This window comes from Ovis canadensis, chromosome 2, assembly GCF_042477335.2.
Source record: "Ovis canadensis isolate MfBH-ARS-UI-01 breed Bighorn chromosome 2, ARS-UI_OviCan_v2, whole genome shotgun sequence".
In the NCBI taxonomy this organism is placed as follows: domain Eukaryota; kingdom Metazoa; phylum Chordata; class Mammalia; order Artiodactyla; family Bovidae; genus Ovis; species Ovis canadensis.
The window spans coordinates 145250797-145275222 of NC_091246.1; the positions used below are offsets into that span (position 1 = coordinate 145250797).

Consider the following 24426-nt stretch of genomic DNA (forward strand, 5'->3'; position numbering starts at 1 on the left):
CTGTAAAATGCAGTTTGCATAAAACAGTTTAACAGTTACTAGACTAATGATAAGAGAAGCAGCATTTTGAAACTAATTATACAACTGCAACAAGTTTTATTCCTAAATTTCATTAAAAAAATATACATCACAGTGACTTTTGAGCTAGGAAAAGAAGTACATTTTAACCTCATTTGTTTTTCCCTTCCACAAAGAGAGCAGCCGCAACTTTTAACATCCTCACATACAAATACCCAATTATCTTATCCTTCAAAATACTATAAACACACAAAGGGGAAACAAAATATACAGCATGTGCTTTTGGTAAACATAGGTATTTGCTTGCAAAAAGGTGGTGGTGGGGAAACACACCAATCAATCCCACCATACCTCCCTGTACATAAAAACAAACAAATCCCCTGACAACTCCCTTCTTCAACCTTCCTGATGGAATTTTTAAAAATTTGTGATTTTTCTTTTCCTTTCATATTTACTTGTGTCACAACACAGGCCAGAATTTACATTTGCCTCAATCCTTTAAAGGCAGCTGGGAACTCACTATTAACCAATGTTCCACTCCTGGAGTTTATTTTTCAAACAAGAATTTGTAGCAAAACAGATCTTTTCACAATAAAACAGGTTAAAACCTACTACCCTTGGGGAGTCTATTCAACAGTAAATGTTGCAATACCAAACTGAATGATTACAGTAAATACAACCAAAAGGAGACAGAAAAACAGCCCATTTCATGTTTCTTTTTAACAATGATATGGTGTATATTTAAAGTACCTTCTATTGAAGGTAAAGGAAACAAGTTTCTATAGACATCTACTATAAAAGTTCAAAGTGTGATTACCAAAAAAACATAAACTGCCACCTACAGTAAAGCAAAATCAACTAATAAAAAATATACTGATTTGTTCCACTAACTTGAAAACAAATTAGAACTGCCAATTAATATTACTACTCCAAATACCAGAACACCAACACGTAGCTATCCCCAATATTAAAGAAAATGTTACTTTTCAGTTTCATTTTCTACTGGGCACAAGGATCAAAGGCCATTAGGCAAAGCTCAGATGAGTTAATATTACATTTGTGCAAAGATTTCTATAAGACAAATTCTTTGAAATCTCTGTGAGGGATCTGATTAAGACAACTTAGAAACTATCATGCTCTATGAACTCTCTTAACTATAGTTTTTAAATGTTTTAAAGCAACCTGGTATCTTCCCTACAAGCTCATTAACATTAATCTCTCTGAAGCGTCAATTCTGTGGCAGATGATTTACAAAGAAAAAGAATTCACAGGAAATAATCATAAAAAATTTTCATTTCTCAGTTATTGCCAACCAGGCAATAAAAGCAAACTAAAAATCTTTAAATGGATTTAAATCCGCTTAAACATGTTTGAGTTTACAATTTACCTCAAAGTAATTATACCAACCTGGCAGGAAACAAATAGTTGACTTTCAGGAAAAGAGTTGTTCAAAGTAAAAAGGGTTGCACAACTATTAAAAAGGTACTGAAAGAATTACCTGATCAGTGCAGTATTCAGATGCAAAGGCAGATGTATGGTTAATGCTGTTTGATCATTTTCTAAATGTTATTTACATTCTGAAAATAAAATCTAGCTGATTGTCATCCTTCACTTCAACTCCTTCACCATACCTAACTGTAAAAACAGCTAACAGTTTTTCTAAGTCTAGAAATAATGCTTAGCATGGAATTGCTTCTTTGATAACCAAAATAGAATATTACTTAAAGCAATTACTAGTTTTCCCCCCTGTGGTTACCTGTAAATTCTTAGTAGATAAAAGTTCTGGGATCAGACAACATACAAGTATTTTTTAATTAGCATGGATTTTCTTTTTTTGTTGTTGTTATTAGAAATCCTTTCTTAAACAGCACCCTTCTTGAAGCTCAAATAGGTTATAACAAAGACTTTTTAAATGCAGTTCACTGAATTTAAGACAAGCAAAAACTAAAATATATAACACATTATACAGCTTGGGGACTCAGGACTCAATTATCTCTAAGGTTTGTGATAAAAATCTCTAAGGAATCAATCACCCTGGATTATCATAAACATTTATTACTTTTATCATTAGGAAAAAGATTCAGTAAGACCCTGATATGGATATTTGTTTCAGGAAATCCAAACAATCATAATCATCACCCTATTTATGACATAAGTATCATTACTGTATTAATCAATAATGGGAAGTATTATATTAATAAGCATTGCTTTGCTCAGTACAAATAGCATGAGTAGCTACTGGATTTACCAAGAAGCTACCTGGTAATAAGTAGCTGTAAGTATCAAATAAGGGATAAGTAAGTAAGTAGCTATTTGATACTATGTTGACAAATATTAAAGTACAGTAGCTACTGGATTTACCAAGAAGCTACCTGGTAATAAGTAGCTGTAAGTATCAAATAAGGGATAAGTAAGTAAGTAGCTATTTGATACTATGTTGACAAATATTAAAGTACAAAACACTCTAAAGGCAACTACTAATTGGAATTCTGAAATTTCTTTTCAAATGAGGCAGGTTTTGTGTTTACTGGATGTTCAGTATTCTATTTAGAAGAGAAATTACAGAATAAAAGGCCACACATCACTAAAATAGCAATATACAACACACAAACTTCTAAATGGACTTTGGATATCTTTAGTGTTTAACTCTAAGCTATCAAATTTTGCCACTTTCTACTCTATGTGGCAATGTTATACATGCCAAGTTAAAATAATGATTAATAGTAATAATATAAAGCCACCTGAAGAGAAGGAAATCAGAGTCATAAACATGCTACAGCCGGTGGTACGTATATAAAAGAGATGCGTTTTCTTGCCAGTTGAAACTCAGTTATGAGACTTAGAGGGGTCAGTTAAAGTTAAGAGAAAAAAAAAAACAACCAACCACCATGCAACGTTAACACTGAACTCTAGGTTAGTGGCCAAAAAGAGAACTCTCGTTAAGTTAATGGGTCAGTACCAACAATTTTTAGAATTTGTCTAACAAAGACCTGCACGAGTGGTATGTTTTAGTGAGGAAAGTAATTCATTTTAGAGAAGGGCAATGACAATAACAACAATTACAGAACATTCGCCAAAATAAGTTTCATCCCTTCAGACCAAAAGCAACACAGAATTGAGAATTACAACCTGATCCTCAAGGTTTAACTCTTGTTAGATGCTGTATAACAGCAACTCAAGCCCAATCAGTACATCAACTGAAAAAAATACTCAACTATATCTATAGACAGTTGATAAAACAGGAAAAATAAGAAACAAGCTACTGGTAGCACTATAAAGAATAACATATGAAGTGCAATATAAATATTTTAAAGCACAAATTACTATAAAATCAAAAGTGATGACTTAATATCTCAAGTTATTAGGGGCCCACTTCTGTATAATTAAAAGCTGCTGTTGCAAGCCTCTATTATAAATGCAATCAAAAAATCTATGTACGATTTCTTCTACCAAGTGGCTTCTAAGGTTACTTTAATCATGAGAAACACAAGCTTCTAAAATAATGTATTCCAACAATCAGTTATCCTTCTTTCCAACTGGCTGATCACACAAATTAGGGAATAGAAGAGCATGTTTGCTACTGGCTGATTGTTGCAACACAAAAATGCATACATGAAATAGTTAAACACAGCACACAGTATTACACCAAAGTGTTTTTCTCATTTCAAGTTTATTAAAACTTTAGCAGTACAAATTATCCAGGCTGCAGATTATCAAAAGATCAACTCAATAAAGTCCACATTGGAAAAAAAAAAAAAAAGACAATCCCAAAACAATGAAAAGAAAAAAACAACATAAAGAAGATCATCAGCAAGTCTCTAAAACTTAAAATCTGAGACAGAATGGAAATAAGAAGTTTATATAACTCACTCATCCACTTTTGTCTTCATCTGTTCCAGGACTTGATTCATGATCAAATTTTTTATTTTTATCATGTGCGTGGTCATTTTCTTGACCCTTTGATTTTTGGTTTTCTTTTTCCACTGAGGATCTGGTCTTCTCATCCTCCTTATTTTTCAAGGTGGAGAACTTTAATTCATTGTCCTGACTACTTTGTTTCACTTTTGAGAATGGACTTTGATCTCTATCTGCCTTTTTTTCCCTATTACTATTTGAACTACTATGATCACGATTTTTAGAGTACATTCTCTTCTCACCCTCAGAATTCTCTTTTCTGTGTGAACTTCTACTTTCTTGGTTTCTGTATTTTTCCTTGTTTCTGCTTTGACTTTCTTCTCTCCCCGAGCTCCGTGAATCTCTCCTCCTCCTCCTCCTATCTTTACTTCTCGACCTTCCTGGCGTCGCTCTTCTCTCTCGGCTCCGTGACCTGCCTCTTCTCCTGTACTCCTGTTCCCTGTGTCTATGATGCTCCTTGCTTCTGCTGCGGTCTCGGTCATGGCTTCTGGAGCGCACTCTTCTGCTCCTGTCCCTACTTCTGCTCCGTTCCTTTGTTCTACTGTTGTAACTGTGTTTGCTTTTAGTGACATCACGTTCTCTACTCCTAGACTGTGCACGTCTGTCTTTGTCCTTACTTTTATTATGATCATGCTCATTGTTTTTGGATTCTAACTGTTTAGACTTCTCTTTACTTCTACTCCTTTCCTGATCTTTTCCTTTAGAGTCGGGTTTTTCTTTTTCTTTAACATTCTCATGATCCCTTTCTTTACTCCTTGACTTCATCCTCTTTTCTTCATGTCTATTATGCTTTGTGTCTCTTTCCTTACTTTTGGATTTCTCTTTGCTCTTACTCCTACTTTTTGATTTGGCCCTTTTCTTTACCTTGTTCTTATATTTATCATCTTTTTCTGAATTTCTTCTGATTTCTCTTTCTTTGCTGTTAGATTTATGGTCTTTAACTTTCTTTTCCTTTTCACTTTTCCTGTTTGGACTCTCAGACACATGCCTATGATCAGTTATTTTTTTCTCTTTTACTCTAACTGGGCTTCTTTGATTTTCTTTTATTTCATTTAACTCACTCCTGAAAAATGAAGAAAAAAAAGTTTTGGGGAGACTTTATTAGCTGAAATAATATTCTATTTTCCTTAAGATTTTCAGAAACAACTGAAATGACTCTAAATCAAATAATTTAAAATAGTTAAAAAAATACTTATTACCACATTTGTAATAAGAGTTAAATCTTACTTATCCCCTTTAATCCATCTTTCACCACTTGATACTCTCATTCTTTGAGCTCTCTGCATCTCCTGCCTCCAATGTGGAGGAGTCTCACTACGTCTGAAACGATCCCTTGATCTGGATCTAGAAGGAGTTCGATAACGCTTTAAAAAAATAGAGGGGAAAAAAATTAACATATAAAAACATGAAAGTATTACAACAGTTGCTAAAGCGTATGTACTTTTAGGTTTCAAAAAATGTCTGATATTTCCATGCCCTCTAAAATAACTAAACTCTCCCAATTTTCAGGTAGGAAATCAATGAGGCATGACATGGTTTGATATGTTTCCACTGCTAATGAAATGTGTCCTTATATATTCTTGTTTTAAATAATTCTTGGGTTTAAGTTCTAAAAGAGTAAATATTGACAGCTATAACCCACATCAACAAAAGCTCTTTTATATCTTCCATCATTTTTAAGAATGTAAAGAGGTCCTAAGACAAGAAAGTTTAAGAACTGCCATGAGACCAGTTAGGAAGCCATTTATAGTTCAGAGAATATATAATGGTGAATTGAACTCAGATGGTAAGAGTGGAACTTGAGAGAAGTAGATGGATTTCAGCATATCTGAGAGGCTGAACTAACAGGATTTGGTGACAGAGAAGTTATAAATGGTAGAAAAGAAAGATGAGAAATAAAATGATTCTTGGGCTTCAGGTTTAAGTAACTGCACAAGTGGAGGTGTTGATCACTGAGACCAGGAACCTAAAGGAGGGTCAGGCCTGAAGAAGAAGAGTGCTTATGCTCAACCCTGTAAATGCTGAGTTTGAAGTGTCCACTAGGCACCTAAACAGTCATCAAATAAGGCTCTGGTACCATAAAAGCAGATGAAAAACTGAGTTTTCAGTGCATAGGTACCCAGTGAAATTATGAGACTGATGAGACTGCCCAAGAAGCAAATACAGAGTGAGAAGAGTTAGCACTCTAAGGTACTACAATATTTAAAGATCAGGCAGAGGAGTATGAACTGGCATTGGAAATTTAAGACAGCCTAGCCAGAGACAGCGAGAAAAGACAATGGAAGTAAAGGAGAAAGAGTAACAAGGAGGGAGATTAACAAAGACAAAGGCTGAAGGATCCAGTGGATTTTGTGACATGGAACTGACCGTAAAGCAAGTGCTGTTTTCAGGAGAACAGCAGAAGACAACCTGAAATGACTAAGGAACAAGTAGGAAGTGAAGAAATAATATACTAAGTATAGCCTCGTTTGTTAAAAGGTTGCAAACACAAGAAGATATTTAAATTCTGAAGAGGAGAATCCAGTGAAGAAAAAGGGTGTGAAATGTAAGAATAGGATTAATTTTTAATAAGAGTAGACACATAGTGGTCAGGAAGTAACAAAGAGGCACAAGAAAAACCTCAATCTCATTTTATACCATGTACATGTAAAATCCATTAACATCTCATGGACTTTCAGCATAGAAGAACCAACACAAAGAAGTACTATAAAAAGAGAACATACAATTCAATATCCACATCTACTCTAAATTTTAACTACTTATGTGAAAAAAAAAATCAAACACTCCAAGATTTAAGATAAATGCAATATTATCAGGATTTCTGGGAAAATAATCACCTACCCTTGGTCCTCTTCCTTTAATTTTCCTGCCAGACCTAGTAACTAAAAGTCGTCTCTGGTATGAAGGAGGCTGGGAGTTAGGTAGATTACTAGAAGGAAGCAAAGGGAAAATTAAAACACATTATATAATAAAAATAAATCTGGAGAACATCGCTCTATTAATCTAAACTAATAAACTTAAAATGGTGGTTCTCAACGAGGAATATTATCAGTTTTAATAGGTATTTGGAAAAGTAGGGGAGCATTTTAACAACTGCCAGTGAGGAGAGGGTGCTACTGGTACTGAGTGACCACAAGTCAGGAATGCTAGAATCTTGTAATGCATGAGGATGAGCAACTATTCTGTTCCCAAATGCCAACTGTGTTTTGTTGAGACATACTGTTACATAATCTTTATGAAGCTAAAGTCAACTTGATAGTGCTAAGGAACATGAGAAAACTTGGAGTAGGCTGTATGCTGTTAAGAGAACAATTTTAAAGCTATCTGATTCTAAAGTACCTCATTATCCTACCAGCAGTTATTCACTGGTGATAAAACTATGGATAAGTGCAACTGATGTGAATTAAAGAGATAACTTGGTCTGAATTAGAAAAATATTTAATATCATGCTTTATATAAAAAGGGAAACTACTTATTTTCAAATAATATGAATATTAGCACTAACAACATTTATGTATGCTATATTTGAAAATGTATTTTAAAGTAGTTCAAATATTTTCTCCTTAATGTTTATGTCCTTAGAAACATCCTTTCCTAACAGTTGAGTAAACAAAATTCAATCCATCAAAATTAACACAATTCAAGTAAGCAAGATTTATTTTTATATTTTTACTGTATTGTGAAAGTACAGGGTGAATGAGCAGGTTTTTATCACTTTTATGTTATTTCTGATCAAAAATAAGAGAAAGATATCTATCTTTTTTCCCTATTTTTGGACATAATATTAAAATGATACATAAAGAACCAACACAATTACTAATTCTAATAATGTGAATTATGTACAAACATTTTCAAAGTACTTGAATATACTATCAATTTTCAATACCACAATATTGTAAACCAGGCAAGGAAAAAAGCATTTTCTCCCACCAAACTGACACATAAAGGTTCTCACTTGCTTAAAAATTTAAGGTATATAAGTAACAGAGTAAAACATTTGTTTTACATGGAATTTGTCTGGAATGCCACTTAACATACCTTTTTGTCATTTGTAGTGGCTTTTTTAAAAGTTACTTTTATTTAAAAATCTGTCTAAATTAAGTCAATTTATCTTTTCAGCTGTGTGACTGGCAAAAAGGAGCTCTGCTAACACTATCCAATTAAAAAATTTCAATCTTAGGACAAGGTCACCAATTAAACCTTACCTAAAATTTTAAAAACTGTAGCTTTTTTTTTTTTTTAAAGAAAGGTTCTGTGGTAGAGAATGAAGGGCTTTTTGTAAAATAAACATATTGACATACCATTCTCTCTCTCTCTCTCTCTCCCTGTTCTTCCTTTCCTTTTCATCAGCTTTAGGTGGACTTTTTCTCATTAGGAATCTGTTTTCAGGTATTGGAGGGATTTCTTCCGGACGGACAGTAGACTGGGGTTGTGCTTCAAGATTTTCAGCCTCACTTTCACTAGATGCACTTAAAAGAAATACACAAACAAGTTCCATTTGGTTATTATGTACCCACCTCAATTTTCCAATTGTTGGTCTTTCTTTCCTTTGTAAATATTCTATCTATCATCTGGCCCCCCACTGCTGACCCAAGATGCAGTTACATGGGGAAAATACTCGTTCCTCTGACAAACCAACCTAAAACCAAAACCAAATCTACCTATTATCACATTTTCAAAAAATACTTTCCTTTAAAATGGAACCAAAATATTCCATATGCACTGCACTGATAAATTTAAAATACTTTAAAATACAGGAAAAGAAACTGCTTTAGAGGCAACAGGCTTATGAAGGTGAGCTTTAGTACAAAGACAGATTTTTTTCAGACACAACAGAAAAGAAAGTAAATATGCTGACATAATCTGCTTTATGCTATCATAGGAGGAAAAAAAAGGAAAATACTCATTGGTTTCCTACAATTCTTACTAATTTTAAATTCCTTCCATAAAATACAAACGTATCTAATCAAAAAAGTCATTGAGTTCAGACAAAATGAACTGAATGATTTTGTTGGAAATTGAAATGTACCCAAATTTAATCTATAGACTGCAGAATATCAGAATGGTCTTATATGTCATGCTACGAAGTATTTCTATTTTTTAATTGATTCAATATCCCAATAGCTTTATATATAAACAGGTAATTAGAATACAAAGCCAGTACTGTAAAAGTAAATTAAGACCTTTTCTTGCTTTTCTTTCTCTTCTTCTTCTCTTTCTTGTGTTTACGAGAATTTTTCCTATGTTTCTTCTTTCTTTTTTTTGATTTCTCTTCAGAAGCACTTTCAGAATCAGAAGAATCAGAAGAGGACTGAGAATCGCTTGAGCTATCTGAGTCACTGGATGATGAGGAGGAAGATGATTTATGCCTTTTCTTTTCTTCTTTCTTAGCTTTAATAAAAAGCAAAATGGTTCGGTCAACACTTTTTAGACAAACTTTGTAAGAGGAAATTTAGATTTTTATTTTGGCAGATTCTCCAAGCCCAGTATTTAACACTTAGTTCATCCAGCTATTTGAACTGAACAGTACAGGAAAGCAGTTAAGACTCAAGATTAGAATCCAGACCTTCAGATTCATGGGATTCCCAGATGGCTCAGTGATAAAGAACCCACCTGTCAATGCAGGAGACATCAGAGACATGGGTTCGTTCCCTGGGTCAGGAAGATCCCCTAGAGAAGGAAATGGCAACCCACTCCAGTATTCTTGCCAGAAAAATCCCATGGACAGAGGAGCCTGGTGAGCTACAGTCCATGGGGTCACACAGAGTCAGGCATCACTGAAAACGTACATGTGCACACGCACACATCCACTAGATTCATGGGTCTGAGTTATATCTCTAAAGAATTCTGGGGAAGTTAACAGGTAAAAACACTAAACTAAGTCAATTTCAGGAATTAGTTGAATAACATTTTTTTAAAGCACAGAAGTAACACTCAAGAATCTCAGATTCTAATATTTTTATAGTTTTCAACTTTTTCTCTTATCAATATTGGAAGCAGAACTGTAGGAGAGAAGTAATAGAAAAAATACTTTGCATGTATGTGGAAAGGTAAGAAACACGATTCCACTGGAATGGGCTTATTCAATGCCTAAGCATCCCTCTAATGATTAGAACCTGTGCTCACCAACAAGAGAAGCCCCACATGCTGTATTATATAGAGAAAGCCCAATGAAGACCCAGGGAAGCCCCCCCAAAAGTTAGTTTCAAATTGAAATTTTATTTTGGGTCAAAGAAAGTTTTAATTTTTAAAAGGGGGTCACCAAACTCAAATGATTTAAGGACTAGGAAACTAACACAAATAAGTGAAGTTAATCAGGAACTGGGGAAAGACGTGACAGACTGGATAGAGCCTGGCCCACCTAAAATTATTCTAATTCAAACCATGGTGGACTTAAAGAAATGAATTCAACTATCCAATTACAACAGGGGTGGGGGCTGGGGGGTGGTTTCTCTGATGATCCAGTGGTTGAGAATACTTCTGCCAAAGTAGGGACATGGGTTTGATCCCTACTCTGGGAAGATCCTACATTCGACGTGGCAACTAAGCCCGTGGGCCACAACTGCTGAGCCAGCACTTCGGGGCCCATGAGTCGCAACTACTGAGCATGCGTGCTGCAAGTACTGATCTCCACGTGCCGAGAGCTTGTGCTCCCCAACAAGAGAAGCCTCAACGACGATAATCCTGCGCACCACAACAGAGCAGCCCCACCCACAATGAGAGAAAGTCCTCGCGCAGCAATGAACACTCACACAGCCAAAAGAAAACAAAACAGCATCTGATCAATTTTCTAGGTCTAACTACAAAGTTATACGAACCAGAAGCACAGAAGGAACACATTACATAATACAACAATGCAAGTAGTAAAATTCAGTGTGTGCAATAACAGGCAGAAACCCTACAGGTAAAATGACCTAGCTTGCTCAACAAATAAATCTCAAGAAAACATAAAAAGAAATGGTGGGAAATCTATGAAAAACAAACCAAAAAATTACAAGACCAATCCAAATGCTTGAACCTGATTTCGATTCAAACTCAAAAATCAAAAAAATTAACATTTATAAACTTAGAAATGTGAACACTGTGAAGATTTTTTACATTTAGGAATATATGTGTATATGCCTGCATATGCTTATGGTATGCTTACTTTTTTTTAGAAGAGTCACCTTTTAGAGATAAATAGTGAAAAACTTATCAATAAAAACAATATGCTTAGAACTTGCTCCAAACAGGAAATGGAAGTGGCCCAGGATAGGAAACATGAGATTGGTCATAAATTAATTGGTAAAGCTGGGTAATGAACATGGTGATTTGTTATACTATTTCAACCACTCTAATAAATGTTAATATTTTCCATAATTTAAAAAATCAAAGAGGACAAAAAAATCTATCTTTGGGACTGACTATTGGCTCTCTGTTTACTGACCTTAACTGAAAGGGTTCACAGTTGGTTTGTAACCTTTCTGTGTTCCCCTCTCAGGAACACCTCAGGATTTGGCACTGGACCAAATGATTCTTGAAACTTTTTTTAAAAATGAATTTAGTGGCTTAAAACAACTATTTACTATTTCTCACAAATCTAAAGGTCAGCTGAGTAGCTTTGCTGAACAGGCCTGAGACCTACTGATTTATTGTTGTTGTTGTCGTTTTTGACATTTTGTGTGGCATGTGGGATCTTAGTTCCCTGCAGGATCAGAGCCGCACTCCCTGCGCTGGGAGCATGGAGTCTTAACCACCGCACCACCAGGGAAGTTCTAGGGCTCTGCTGATCTTGCTGGGGTTCTTGAAACTCTTACCTCAGAATTTATAGGAGTGCACTGATTTGTAGAGGTAAATGAGGATCTGGCTAAGTTACTGTACACTTGACCAAGGGTTTGTGATTCACCATCAAGATTTAGTAATGATGAGATGCTGCTGCACTGGAGAATGGCAACTAGATATAAATGCTGAAGGGATACCAGAGGTAAAAGCTTCACTAAACTAAGGTAGTCTTTTCTCACCTTATCATGCTTCTGAGGACCATGAACCTATTAATACTAAGCATGAGATGCCCCTGCCTGGAACCAGAGATCTCCACTATGACACTGCTGTTCAAGCTGTGCTGCTTCTTGTCCTGCATCCTTTCATAATGATCAATACGCTTAGTGCTGAGGGAAGCCTATCTCGTCTCATGAATCCAACTGTTCATCTCATCCCAAGACTACTGTTGCTGGTGAGGCAGAGTGGGTATGTGAACTGAAAAACCTACTTGTATACACTAAAAACCTGAGGTATGGGGATTAGGAGGGAGAATAAAAGTTAAAGAAACCCAAGGAAGGAAATAAATTCATAATGAATATGAGAAACTCTAAATAAAAATATCTGGGACTATATAATATGCAGGCAAAATAAAAATATTTCACCTAAGCAGAGAAGGGGCTTCCCTGGTGCTAAGTGGTAAGGAACTTGCCTGCCACTGCAGGAGACATGGGTTCAATCTCTGGCTCAGGAGGATCCCCAGGAGAAGGAAATGGCAACCCACTATAGTATTCTTGCCTGGGAAATCTCAATGGACAAAGAAGCCTGGCAGGCTAAAGTTCATGGGGTCTCAAAGAGCTGAACACAACTTAGTGACTAAACAACAACAACAACAAGCACAGAACACAGCTGTTAAAATTACCTGACAAAACACAGTCATGCTTTACCCCATGATTAACAAAGCTTTATTCACCAGCTCCAATTCATACTTATTTTACATTGTGATTCTTTCCAGTTGGTTTCTTAAAAAGCAAGCCCAGTCTCCCTATTACATGTATTGAGGATGCAAGTGTTAGTTCCTCACTTGCATCCACCTCTTCGCGACCCCATGGACTACAGCCTGCCAGTCTCCTCTGTCCATAGAGTTCTCCAGGCAAGAATATTGGAGTGGGTTGCCATCCCCTTCTCTAGGGGATCTTCCCGACCCACGGATCAAACCCCGATCTCCTGCATTGCAGGCAGATTCTTCACTGTCTGAGCCACCAGGAAAGCCCTCTAAATGTATTAAATACATTTAAGAAACCATTATTTAGTTTTCACACCACTTTTCATGTAAGCATTTGAAAGAAGCAAAATATCACAACAGTACAGAAGATCAGAAGGAGATTCATAACTATTTTTAGGGCAATATAATCTGCCTGAGATATGGACAGAGATGAAGAAAGGCTTTTCAATGACTACTGTTTTATGCTCTCTAAATTTTGAACAAAATGTATTAACTTTTAAAATTGAAGAGAATTTAATACTCTCAAATCTGGTAACAGTTGTCACCACATTCTCCAAAAAACCCCCAAACCTACTGTCTAACCACTTAAATAAAATCTATTTCAAAGCATCATTTATAAGCATATAACTATCCTTAAAATAAAATGAAATAGTACTGAAAGCAAAACACAATGCAAGTTAAGAATCATTAACTGGATAAATGGATTTAATGGATAAAAAGGAATTACAAAGAGTAACACTTTTAAACTCTTGGTAGGTGTGGTAATATTACCAGATACTGACTTTACTAGTATGATGTTAAGGTGAAAAGACAAGTTTCCAGAACATTTTACTTATAAAAATGTAAGGTAAGAAAATGCTGCTTTACTAGTTTTTTGAGAGCTATAAATTTTATACCAATTAATTTCAATGAAACTTTTATATTGAAGAAAACTTCCAGGCCATCATCAAAATAAGGTTTGAAAAATGGAATTATACCTAAAATAACCCTCTTTTCATTTAAAAATTACTGGGTCTCCCCTCTAAACAGTTTCTAAGTTTAATATCCCACTATTTTCCATGAAAAGTGCCATCACCATGGCTCTTAATCCCAGAAGAAGGACACTGAAATGGGATCCTGTCACCATACAAATGAGTCTCTGATCTTGTCCACTGTTCCCTAAGAACAAGGTTTACCAGCTGCTTCCTCTGTTGTGCTCTTCTTTTTGTATTGCCAGGTAATCTGTTTTCTATTATATATATGCAAGATTTCTGCTCATTTAACTGTTTACTGCCATTTGCCATAACTCAGCTCTCGTGTTTCTATGTACTCTGTTAATATATCACTGGTCCCATCTCATGCTGCATGGTAAAGGTATACAGATATCTCTTTAACTGCAGTGAACTCTGAAGAGACCAGCATGAACTGAGATCATGGTAACTTCTAAAAAACCAGGAAGTGTTCTTATCAAAGCAGTGGTCTGTGTTCTATCCTCCATTCTGCCCGCCCCTTGATAGCCTCTACATGGATACAGTTTTGGTTAGTCTCCCCCTAACACCTGTTGGAAGTGTTCCCCCTCTGCACCTGTTGGAAGGACGTTCCCCTTGACTCTGAACCTTCTCAGGCACATTCAAATAGCCAGAAAAAGTAGAATTTCCAATCTCACAACAGCAAAGGGACAAAGGCACAAGATGATTGCCCAGACTCACCAAGACCACATATAGGTGGGCCCAGACAGTCAGATTTCTTCAGAAGTCTTTTTGTTTTCTTTAAGGAAGTTAGAAAAAGAAAAGAAAAAAAAATTCTATATTTATTTTTTTTTTAATTGGGATGTGTATCCCTCAAACAAGGTTTTGAATATGATGACAATGAACACCATTGTGCTACCCAAAGCTTTTTGACTATTTCCAGTTTAAGACTGTAAGAAGGCCATCAAACATAAACTGGATGTAAGACATAGCTACACCTAAAAAAAAAAAAAAGATCATACATATGCATGACAAAATTCATTATGACCAGTGTTCTGAATGATAACTGAAGGACTGTAGGGTAACAGGCGCCAAACTGTGATCCTTCCATAGTATGATCCAGAACAGAGCAGGCATGAACAGTATGCTTGAAACAAACCTGAACTTTTCAATAACTCCTGCGAAGACACTAACAAAGGGACAAATTTTCCTCAACTGATGAAACTGATAAGGGCAAGATATGCTTCCTTAGCATGAGTCTGAGGAACACACACTAGAACACTACATCAGCTTTTAGCACAACTTCCTGGCCACAATGGCACGGGCAAAATTAGTATTTATCACTTCAGGTGAAAATATATGATAAAAACATAATAATATATAAACAGTGACATTCATTCACCTTCTCATCCATTCAGCAAATATTCAAACACTGACCAGTTAATACCAAAAAGAATTTTTACACCAAATGTATTAGAGAGTCTATGATAACTTTTAAGATGTAAGCTTTTTAATTACCTCAATCTCTTTCTAAATATGTAACCACACAGCATTCTTAACTGTTATAAGCAAAGAATAGATCCTAACATAAGATCCTTAAAAATTATAAAACACAGGAAAAAAGCCAAAAAACAACTGTTGAGTACAAAATAAAATATGAAGACTTTTCTACATGATGTGGGAAGAAATGTAAACCAAAATATTCTAATTGTACCAACAACACTTTGAAGAATAAAATGGCAAGATTCAGGGTCTAAAATTTTCAAAGTTTAATATAGATTGCTTTTTAGTTTTTATTAAAAATAAGTCTTCTCCAGGGATTTCTCTGGCACTCCAGTGGTTAGGACTTGATACTTTCACTGCCATGGACCTAGCTTTGATCCCTGGTTGGGGAACTAAGATCTCACAAACCCTGTCTGTCTGTGGATTCTCCTCCAGAAACATTGTGGGTCTTTTTATATTAAAGCAAAATGAAATGTATATATTACAGAGCACATCAGTATACTTGAGAACAGAATGTTCTACTTAGGGGAATTCTGAAAGGAATATTAAAGATTTTAATGAGTTAGCAACACCTAAGAAACAAAGCTTTAGATCTGGAGCCAGCAAACTTGGGTCCAGTTCCCTGATGTGGTAAAGAACAATTTCCTTGACTGTATCTGTAAAATGAGAGAAATAGTATTATACAGTTCTCATGAAGCTGAGAGAAGAAAGGTTATAGATGATGCTCACATTTGTTAAACATGAAAAACTAAGTACTGATATTATTTATTATTCCTTAGACGGTTAAGAATAGGTCAATTCAATATTTTATTGCTTTCCATACAGATTTGAAGGTAAACTCACCTCATTACTTTGAGACTGTCAGATTCAATATGTGTAATAAACAATAGAAACTACATATTTAATACAAAGATTTTAAATACTTAAAACCAAGTTCTTACCATTTCAGATAGTATCACAGCAAACTACCAGTCGTGTTAACTTGAAGTGTTCTTGTTTAAGTAAAAAAAGTGTCTCAAATGTGCCAGATGCTTATGAATCTAAGCAGTGCATGAAGGGGAAATGATTTATCCCCATAAAGTTTGTTAGCCTGTTAATCTCTTCAATTGTCATCCTCCCCACACTCTTTTCCTAGAAGAGTACTTACCATACTATTTAGACAACTACACTTTTCAAAAAATCTAAAAAATAACGTGGAAGCAGAAGGATGAATTACTATAAATTAATGACAAGGAAAGTCAATCAGTTTCACAGTAAATGAACAAAATATGGAGTAAGGTAAAACACATTTAAAAAGTACAAAAATACATTAAAAATACACAAAAATGTCATACTGATGTTCACTCTAGTATAAAGTTCATGCCAACTAATTTAAGACTGTTTTGTGCACATCAAAGTTAGCAGAAATATATACTTGCATTTACCTTTAGATTTTGGAACTAGTTCTCCACAACTGAGTATCCGCACCTCAGCAAATGGTTTGCTAGCTGCATCTGTTTTCTGGTTTTCTATTTCTCTCACAACTTCTTGACCAGAAATCACTTGCCCAAAAACCACATGATGCCTAAAAAGTCAAGTAAAGATGATTAAATAAAAGTTTCTTATTTTAATATGTTAATTTAAAATAGGTTGTAAAATACATGAAAATCATCTTTACCCATCTAAATGAGGAGTTGGTTTTGTTGTTCTTTTGGAAGTCATCAAATAGAAGAATAAAAACAAAGTCAGAGAAAAACAAAGTTAGCATCTCTAAAAAGGAAAAGAAAATAACTGCATTGGAAACAATGTAGAAAACAAGAATTCATACATACATTAACATAATAGGATCTTATTTACCTTAACCTTAAGTAGAATCGAATGCAAGATGCTTTTGACATAATGCATTTTCAAAATTTTGTTCTGAAACACCTATACATTATTGAAAATATACATGAACTTAAAGTTGATGCTGTGTTGTTACATCTATCCATCCATGTTCCTTGCATGTAACTGGGTTCTTACTGAATATCCGTAACTGTACAATACCTACTATCTGGGTATCCCATAACTTACCAAAACATTGGACCAGTTTAACAACAGTGCTTTTCAGCCTTAGCATTTTAAACAGTTAGAGCCCAGGTCACATTCTGATGCATTCACATGTGTTCCATGGGGCCTAAACAGAAGTGGTCCATCCTGTATATTATAAATTTTTAAACTAGCTGCCAAGATTTACAAATTTGGATACTTCTATATAAAAATCCATATTCCAGACCTTTTTTAAAACTTGGAAGATGTGGCACTTGGCATGTGGCAATAATTGGTCAAGTTGAGTATTCCTATCTTTTCTAATATAAAGATTAATAATTAAGTTTCTCATCCCAGCAGTCTGTATTCCCTTATGTTACCTGCCTAAGACCTATAGGTCTTAGAGTTTGTTATCCCTAACATAAAGTAAATCTCATGTTGAAGAAAGAGATCTGCATTAAAATTTAGATAAAATCTAAAATAAGCAAAGTCATTTTAAAAAATCCTTTTTTTCTCCACATCAATCTTAAAACTTTGTAGTTAAGAAAGCTGCTATCTGAGTAGCTATGAAGAATACTGATACAACGTACTAAAGATGGGTACTGTATAAGATTCATTATTTTAAAAAATCTTTTAAAAAGCATTAGAAATTTGAAAGAAGGAACACAATTTAAGCTAACCTTTGGTTAAAACACAAACAATACTACTAAAAAAATTCTAACGTATACATGTATTTCATGTACAAGTTAGAACTTTAAAATAAGCTCACCTTATTTTAAAAAGAGATAACCTGTTATTGTTTTCTCACTGTAATAGCTGTAATCACCTCAACTTGGTAAAAGCACCTAGAAATGTAAAAACCTAGGTGTACACTATATATGTATTTATGTTACATTCAGTATATACAATTTGCATCAAGATATAGTAAATCCTCACTTCACAGACTGCGTATTTGTCCACGGGCTTGCTCACTATAATTTATTTGTAACCCCTAAATCAACACTTGCAGTGCTTCACAGTCATTCTCAGACTGGTGGAAAAGTGATGAGAATGACAAAACTAGAACAAATAATGCTAAAAACTAGCATTATTTGTACGATGCTTGAAGGAATGTGAAATGACGTAGCCATTGTGGAAAAGTTCGGTGGGTCTTTAAGTAGCTAACCATACAATCACTATATAATCCAGCAATTCTACTCCTAGGTATATATCCAAAAGAACTGAAAACAGGGACTCAAACAAATACGTCCATGTGCCAATGTTCATTGCAGCATTATTCACAACAGACAAAAAGTAGAAACAACCCAAATGTCCACTAACAAATAAATATGGATAAACAAAATGTGGTATGTATATATACTGGAAAGATAACCACAAAAAAGAAGGAAGTTCTGATACATGCTAAACATGATAAACATGCTAAGTGAAATACGTTAGACACAAAAGGACAAATATTGTATGATTCCTCTTCTATATACAGAATAGGCAAATGCTCAGAGAAAGTAGAATAAAGGTTACCAAGTGGCTGCGTGGAAGGGGAAATGGCTACTCTATGGCATGATGAAATAGTTTTGGAAATAGTGGTGGTAGCTGCACAATTCTGTGAATATAAATAATATCACTGACTTAGTTACAAATGGTTAAAACAGCAAATTTTATATGTTACCACAACATTTTTTTTTAAAGATTAAAAAACTGAAGTTGTTTCTGTAAAAAAAAAAAAACAAAACAAAGAAGTAAAGATGAGTTAACCAGAACTGGAAAGAGGTCAGGAGAAACCAACACTAGGGAGATTCTGAGAATATACATGTGAATTTAACACAGGGGTTTTGGTTAGCACAGGAATGATTTTATTTTAAAAAGTGAAAATAAATGGTAACAGTGTTGCTGAGGATCTGGTAAAATTAGCACTTCCTTTTGGAGAAGGAAATGGCAACCCACTCCAGTACTCTTGCCTTGAAAATGCCATGGACAGAGGAGCTTGGTGCAGGCTACTGTCCATGGGGTCCCAAAGAGTTGGGCACGACTGAGCCAACTTCACTTTCACTTTGGAAGTCAATGCAGCAATATATATGTAAAGCCTTAAACATGTATAAATATTTGACTAACTAAACCTCCAGTCACTTACATAGAAGAATTTAAAAATGCATCAAACAATAGGTACAACAGTGTTCACTGGAGCAGTTTGAAAACAAGAAGCAACCAAATGTTCAAAACTGAGATTAAATAAATAAAACCATAGTACATTCAAACAATGGATTAACATGTACTATTAAAATGTTACTAATTCATATTTAGTAACATACAAAGAAATTTATATTACATCCGAAAGTTGATTACAGAGTATATGCAACTCTGTATTTTTATTCCATGAAAAGATGCATTTGGGGACAGGATTGTTTTTCTTCTTTTTATCTGTGTCTTCTAAACAACAAACGTGATATAAGCTGTTTCTGTTTAAAAAATCAGAAACATCCATACATAGGTAATTGGCTAAATAAATTACAGTATATAAAAAAAAATAGAGTACTATGCATTTATGAAAAAAATGAAAAAGATTTCTATGAACTGATATGAAATGATTTCTAGGATATATCAAGTGAACAGAGAAAAACATTATGTACAGTATGCTATCTATTATATAAGAAAAAATGAAAAATAAGAAAAAAGTGTGTATCTGTGCTTATGTTTGTAAAAAGAAATACAGAAAAATAAGCCAGAAACTAATGAGGTTGGTTACTAATGTGGATAGGTGGTGTAAAAAGGGGTGAAAAAATGGGGGAATGGAAATGGAGTGAAGAATTAGGTGGGAGTGATAATTCCATGGTATTCTCTCTGCTTTGACTGTTAGAATCATATTAATGTTTTAAAAGCTTAAAAAAGAGGACAAAAATCAATCTGGCAGGAAAAACAAATGAAATATAATCAGAAACAAATGGATGTAACATATTTTGAGTCATAAAACCATACAAAATTTATACTAGAAAGTACTAACAAAAGTCACTTTTAAATGTGATAACTACATATCCTCACTTTAAAAACAAAAATTGCTATAAACAGTGAACTCTAGTTAGTACATTACTTTTCCCAGTGTTACAGGGTGGCAATTTTTAAATCTAGGAGTCAACAAATGAGTAGAATTTTTTTAATATAATGGAAGAGAGATTTCTCATGGTTGAAGAAGGGAGTTACAAATATGAAATAGAAAACACAGAAATAATCCATATGGTGCTTACAGATTAAATTCTTCTGAGACCAAAAGAGTTTATGTTACTGATGAGCAGAGCAAATTTTTACCCATGGAACATGATAAAAAACATGAATTGCTGACATGAGCCCTAGTAACAATTTTTTAATGGTCAGAATTGGAAAACAGTAGTAGTATTGACTTTGGATTACAAATAAACTTAGTGAGTTGGCAAATTCACAAATACAGAATCTTTGAAAAATGAGGAACATTTTTTACTCTTTTAAGTTAGTAATTTATAAAGAGATACTCACTGCAAATATTCTGTTCCTTAATTTATCCTCCATAGATAATTTTTTCCTGGATCAATTACTACTGAGATGATTGCAAAATAGGGACATCTCTAACTCTACAATTTCTTTTACATGTATTAGTTGCATTCTACTAAGTTTTTCTTTCTCCCTTCTTATTCATTTACTATTTATTTCCAAATGGACGCCTGGATTTCTATTTTATTTGATAATATGATATCATCACTACTTATTTTCAAAATAATCATGCTCAACTTGTCCTCATTTGGCCAGTGGAAACTCTACCCCTTCAAACTGGCTCCTGTGTCCTTTTCACAAAAGTTTTCATCATTTGAAAACTTTAGCAGTACAGCTGACCTCCCCTTTAAACAAAAGGGGAGGTCAGCTGTATTGCTAAATTCTTTGTTCTTCCACCTTTAAAAATTCTCCCCCTTATAGGTACTCTCTTATTAGTGGTCAGTAGCAGGAACACAGAAAAATGACACACCAAAAAAGGGATATTTTAAATCAGATCATAAATTCTTACATGAAGAACTGTGAGCCATTTGTATCCTTCCCTCTGTTGGCCATTGACAAGAGAAATTCTTTATTGTGTTTAACAGCAAAACTCTCATCTATAAAGAAGCAAAGTTTTCAGTTACATTACAGGCATAATTTTCCCCTCAAAATTCATTTTCACTCCTCTATATATCTTGGGTTCCTATCATGTGATCTTTAGCGCCAAGCAAAATTTAGATTAAAAAGTCAAGGTAAGAGAAATCTAATATTAACCAATTCCCTCCCCTATCTTTTCATATTAAAATATTTTTAATTTTCAATCATTTGCTATAAAATCCAAATACTATACCAATCTTTCTTCAATATTATTTTTAGCACACAGAGGCACTCATTAACTTAATTTCTGCTATTGATAAAGAAAATAGCTTATTGCAAAGAAAGCGGATTGTCTTCCAATATTGTATTAGAACAAGAAAAAAGCAGGTAGAATGTGAAATTTCACTGACTCCCGAAAGTTAAAGATGGGTAATATGAAATTAATTCCACAACCACATGTTTACTCTTTCAAATGATCTTCACATTAATAGAAATTCCACAGAGAAAACTTAAATTTGGGGAAAACATTACAGCCAAATTTAGAATATCAAAGATTTTTAAAAAAATCTTCATAGAAAAATGGACACATAAAAATGTTGGTATTATCACTAAGAAATACAGCTGAATCTTTTAATAAAGATTAAGATGAAGCTTTTAATTTACAAGTAAACATTAAATGTTTAATTTAAACATAAATATTTTTACCTTCAAAAAATCCTCCATAAATGGATTCCCCTCCTCGTCCATTTCCTAAGAATGAAAAGCGTGAACTCTTAGAACTGTTAGGTCAGTAATTTCCTTGAAGTATTCCTAAACAAAATGCTTCTTACAAAGTAGGTACCTGAATGACTTTATACCAACAATACTCAAAGGTTCACAGCAAATCATAAAAGATAATACTGAAAAGTTCCCAAATTACTTTTTCTATTCTCTGATACAACAATATGAGTGTGACAAAGCCTATTAATATCTGTAGAAAAAAGACTGTTCAGATTCTAATGATTGTGTAGGTCTTTTAATAGAAATTACTAGTAGCTTTCAAAGTGTCTTTAAAAACACAGTTTCAGTATTTTTACAAAAAGAAAGACGGTAAAAACTATACTGTAGTAAAAGATAATTGGATGTGACAAAATCAAACATGAACACAGAAAGGCTACTGAGAGATATATAGTGGTTCTTTTTGTTGTTGTTGTTTAGTTGCTAAGTCGTGTCTGACTCTTGTGTGACCCCATAGACTGTAGTCTGCCAGGCTCCTCTGGCCATGGGATTCTTCAGGCAAGAATACTGAAGCGGGGTGCCACTTCCTTCTCTAGGGGATCTTCCTGACCTAGGAATCAAACCTGCATCCCCCTCTTTGGCAGGTGATTTTTTACCACTGAGCCATCAGGGAAGCCAATGTCTTGTGTTTTATCCAAAAGCAAATTTCTGAAATTACTTCATGCATCAAAGATGATTTTTTTTTGCCTACGTTTTTCCTCCTTTATGTCTATTTCTATGAGTTGTTCCAATTTTTATTTCTGGCCATGTCAGGCAGCTTACAGAATCTCAGTTCCCCAACCAGGAACTGAACCTGGGCCCTCAGCAGTGAAAGCTTCGTATCCCAACTACTGGACCACCAAGGAATTTCCAGTACTTTTCGTTTGACCAAATGATTAAGTGTGCTGAAAAGAAAATTGGACCAGTACTTCCAGATACTTGTCTAACTTTCAGATCAATGTACATAAGAATAAAAGAATATAAATTTATAAAAAAAAGAATATTTGATTTTGTTTAGTAAGAATTAAAGTCTTACCTTCACTGAAGTCACCACCTTGAACCATAAAATCTTTGACAACTCGATGAAAGAGACAACTTTTATAATGTAATGGCTTCTGAGTTGATTTCCCTGTCCCCTTTTCACCTAAAGAGAAGAAAAATTAGTAGGCTATTAAGTAGAAAGGAAATTAAGGAAATAGTATTAGAGCAATATTAATGATGAAATCACAGGAAAAATTTTTTTTCCATACTTCTTTAATTTTGGAAGTATGATGAATGATGAGATGATGAATGTTAACTAAATTTATTGCGATAACCACTTTATGATGTATGTAAATCAAATCACTATGCTCCACACCTGAACTCATACAGTGCTATATGTCAATCACATCTCAATAAAACTGAAAGAAAAATTTAAATAAAATGAATAAATAAAAAATTATTTCTCTTGATCTATAAAGACTTCCTAAGCTACAGAATTTTCACTCAATCTCAGGAATTCTTTTAAAAATTAATTTAAAAAGCACCCATGCTTTTCTAGTGAGTGGAAAAATCAATCTCTGATATAATCCTATTGCAATTAATATGTCTAAGAATTACTTTCATGTCTAGTCAATGTTGCAAATCAGCATCCTGAGAAAGAAAAATACAAAGCATGAAAAAATCTAAAATGTGTTAAATTGAAACTATTAGGGTGAGTGAAAATGTCAACAAACCTGTACAAAGACATCGAAAGTTCTCGCATGTTTTGGGGCACACATCAGAAAATAATTCAAAGACAACTCTTCCAGCTGAAAAAGAAGGTAGCTGGTTTATATTTCTTCATGTAAAGATAATTTAAAATATTAAATATTCATATATAAATGTCAAATAGGAACATTAATTTCCTTACCAGGTTGATTATTAATGGCGATGTCAAAAAAACATCTAGGACGCTGAACCTTTATTCCCATGGCGTCAATACTTCAATCTGAGTAAAATGGTTTCAGGCAAACACATTAAAACAGCAAAGATTTTTCATAAATTTCTGAAGAGAAAACAAAACAAAACTGCGGAGCATAAACAAGAAATGTAGTCTGAATTTATTTTAATATTTACTTCCATGATATAAATTACATGATTATTTTCTTTGAAAGATTATACTGCATCTTGTAGAAAAGACATAAATGGTTTAGCCATTATATAATACAATTTCTATTTTAAAAACCAAATATAGACTGCCACCTCAAACAGAAAATTGTATCAAGTCTGTATGATTAGTGAACTAGAGACAGGTTACCTTTAAATAGGGAAAAATCAAGGACAAACTGATCCAATTTTTGCTCCTAGAAAACAAAAATAAATTTTGATTAAAATAGTGGAGTTTTAAAAAGAAAGACATTCAAATTCCTAAAAATAATTCCCCAAGGAAAAAAGAAAGTGGACTACTTTAACAATAGTTATATA

The 24426-nt window shown here is 34.0% G+C and overlaps 1 protein-coding gene across 30 annotated transcripts in view; it reads right to left on the reverse strand.

Moving 5' to 3' along the window:
* Positions 1–1842: 1842 nt before the first annotated feature.
* The window catches only part of PPIG (peptidylprolyl isomerase G), a 40150-nt gene continuing 17566 nt past the window's right edge, over positions 1843–24426 (reverse strand). For 15 of the 30 annotated variants that reach the window (XM_069577249.1, XM_069577259.1, XM_069577277.1 and 12 more), the window contains 13 exons: positions 24260–24305; positions 23873–23950; positions 23697–23771; positions 23018–23125; positions 21931–21975; positions 21158–21245; positions 16784–16813; positions 16551–16690; positions 9117–9324; positions 8235–8402; positions 6775–6862; positions 5161–5297; positions 1843–4996 (listed from right to left, as the gene is read on the reverse strand). In XM_069577249.1, coding sequence (XP_069433350.1) covers positions 3889–4996; positions 5161–5297; positions 6775–6862; positions 8235–8402; positions 9117–9324; positions 16551–16690; positions 16784–16813; positions 21158–21245; positions 21931–21975; positions 23018–23125; positions 23697–23771; positions 23873–23933 — 2256 coding nt within the window. In that variant the 5' untranslated portion in view covers positions 23934–23950; positions 24260–24305 and the 3' untranslated portion in view covers positions 1843–3888. Of the gene's footprint in view, positions 4997–5160; positions 5298–6774; positions 6863–8234; positions 8403–9116; positions 9325–16550; positions 16691–16783; positions 16814–21157; positions 21246–21930; positions 21976–23017; positions 23126–23696; positions 23772–23872; positions 24008–24259; positions 24306–24426 lie in introns of all 30 variants that reach the window. The other 15 variants (XM_069577248.1, XM_069577252.1, XM_069577262.1 and 12 more) reach the window with 1 other exon arrangement.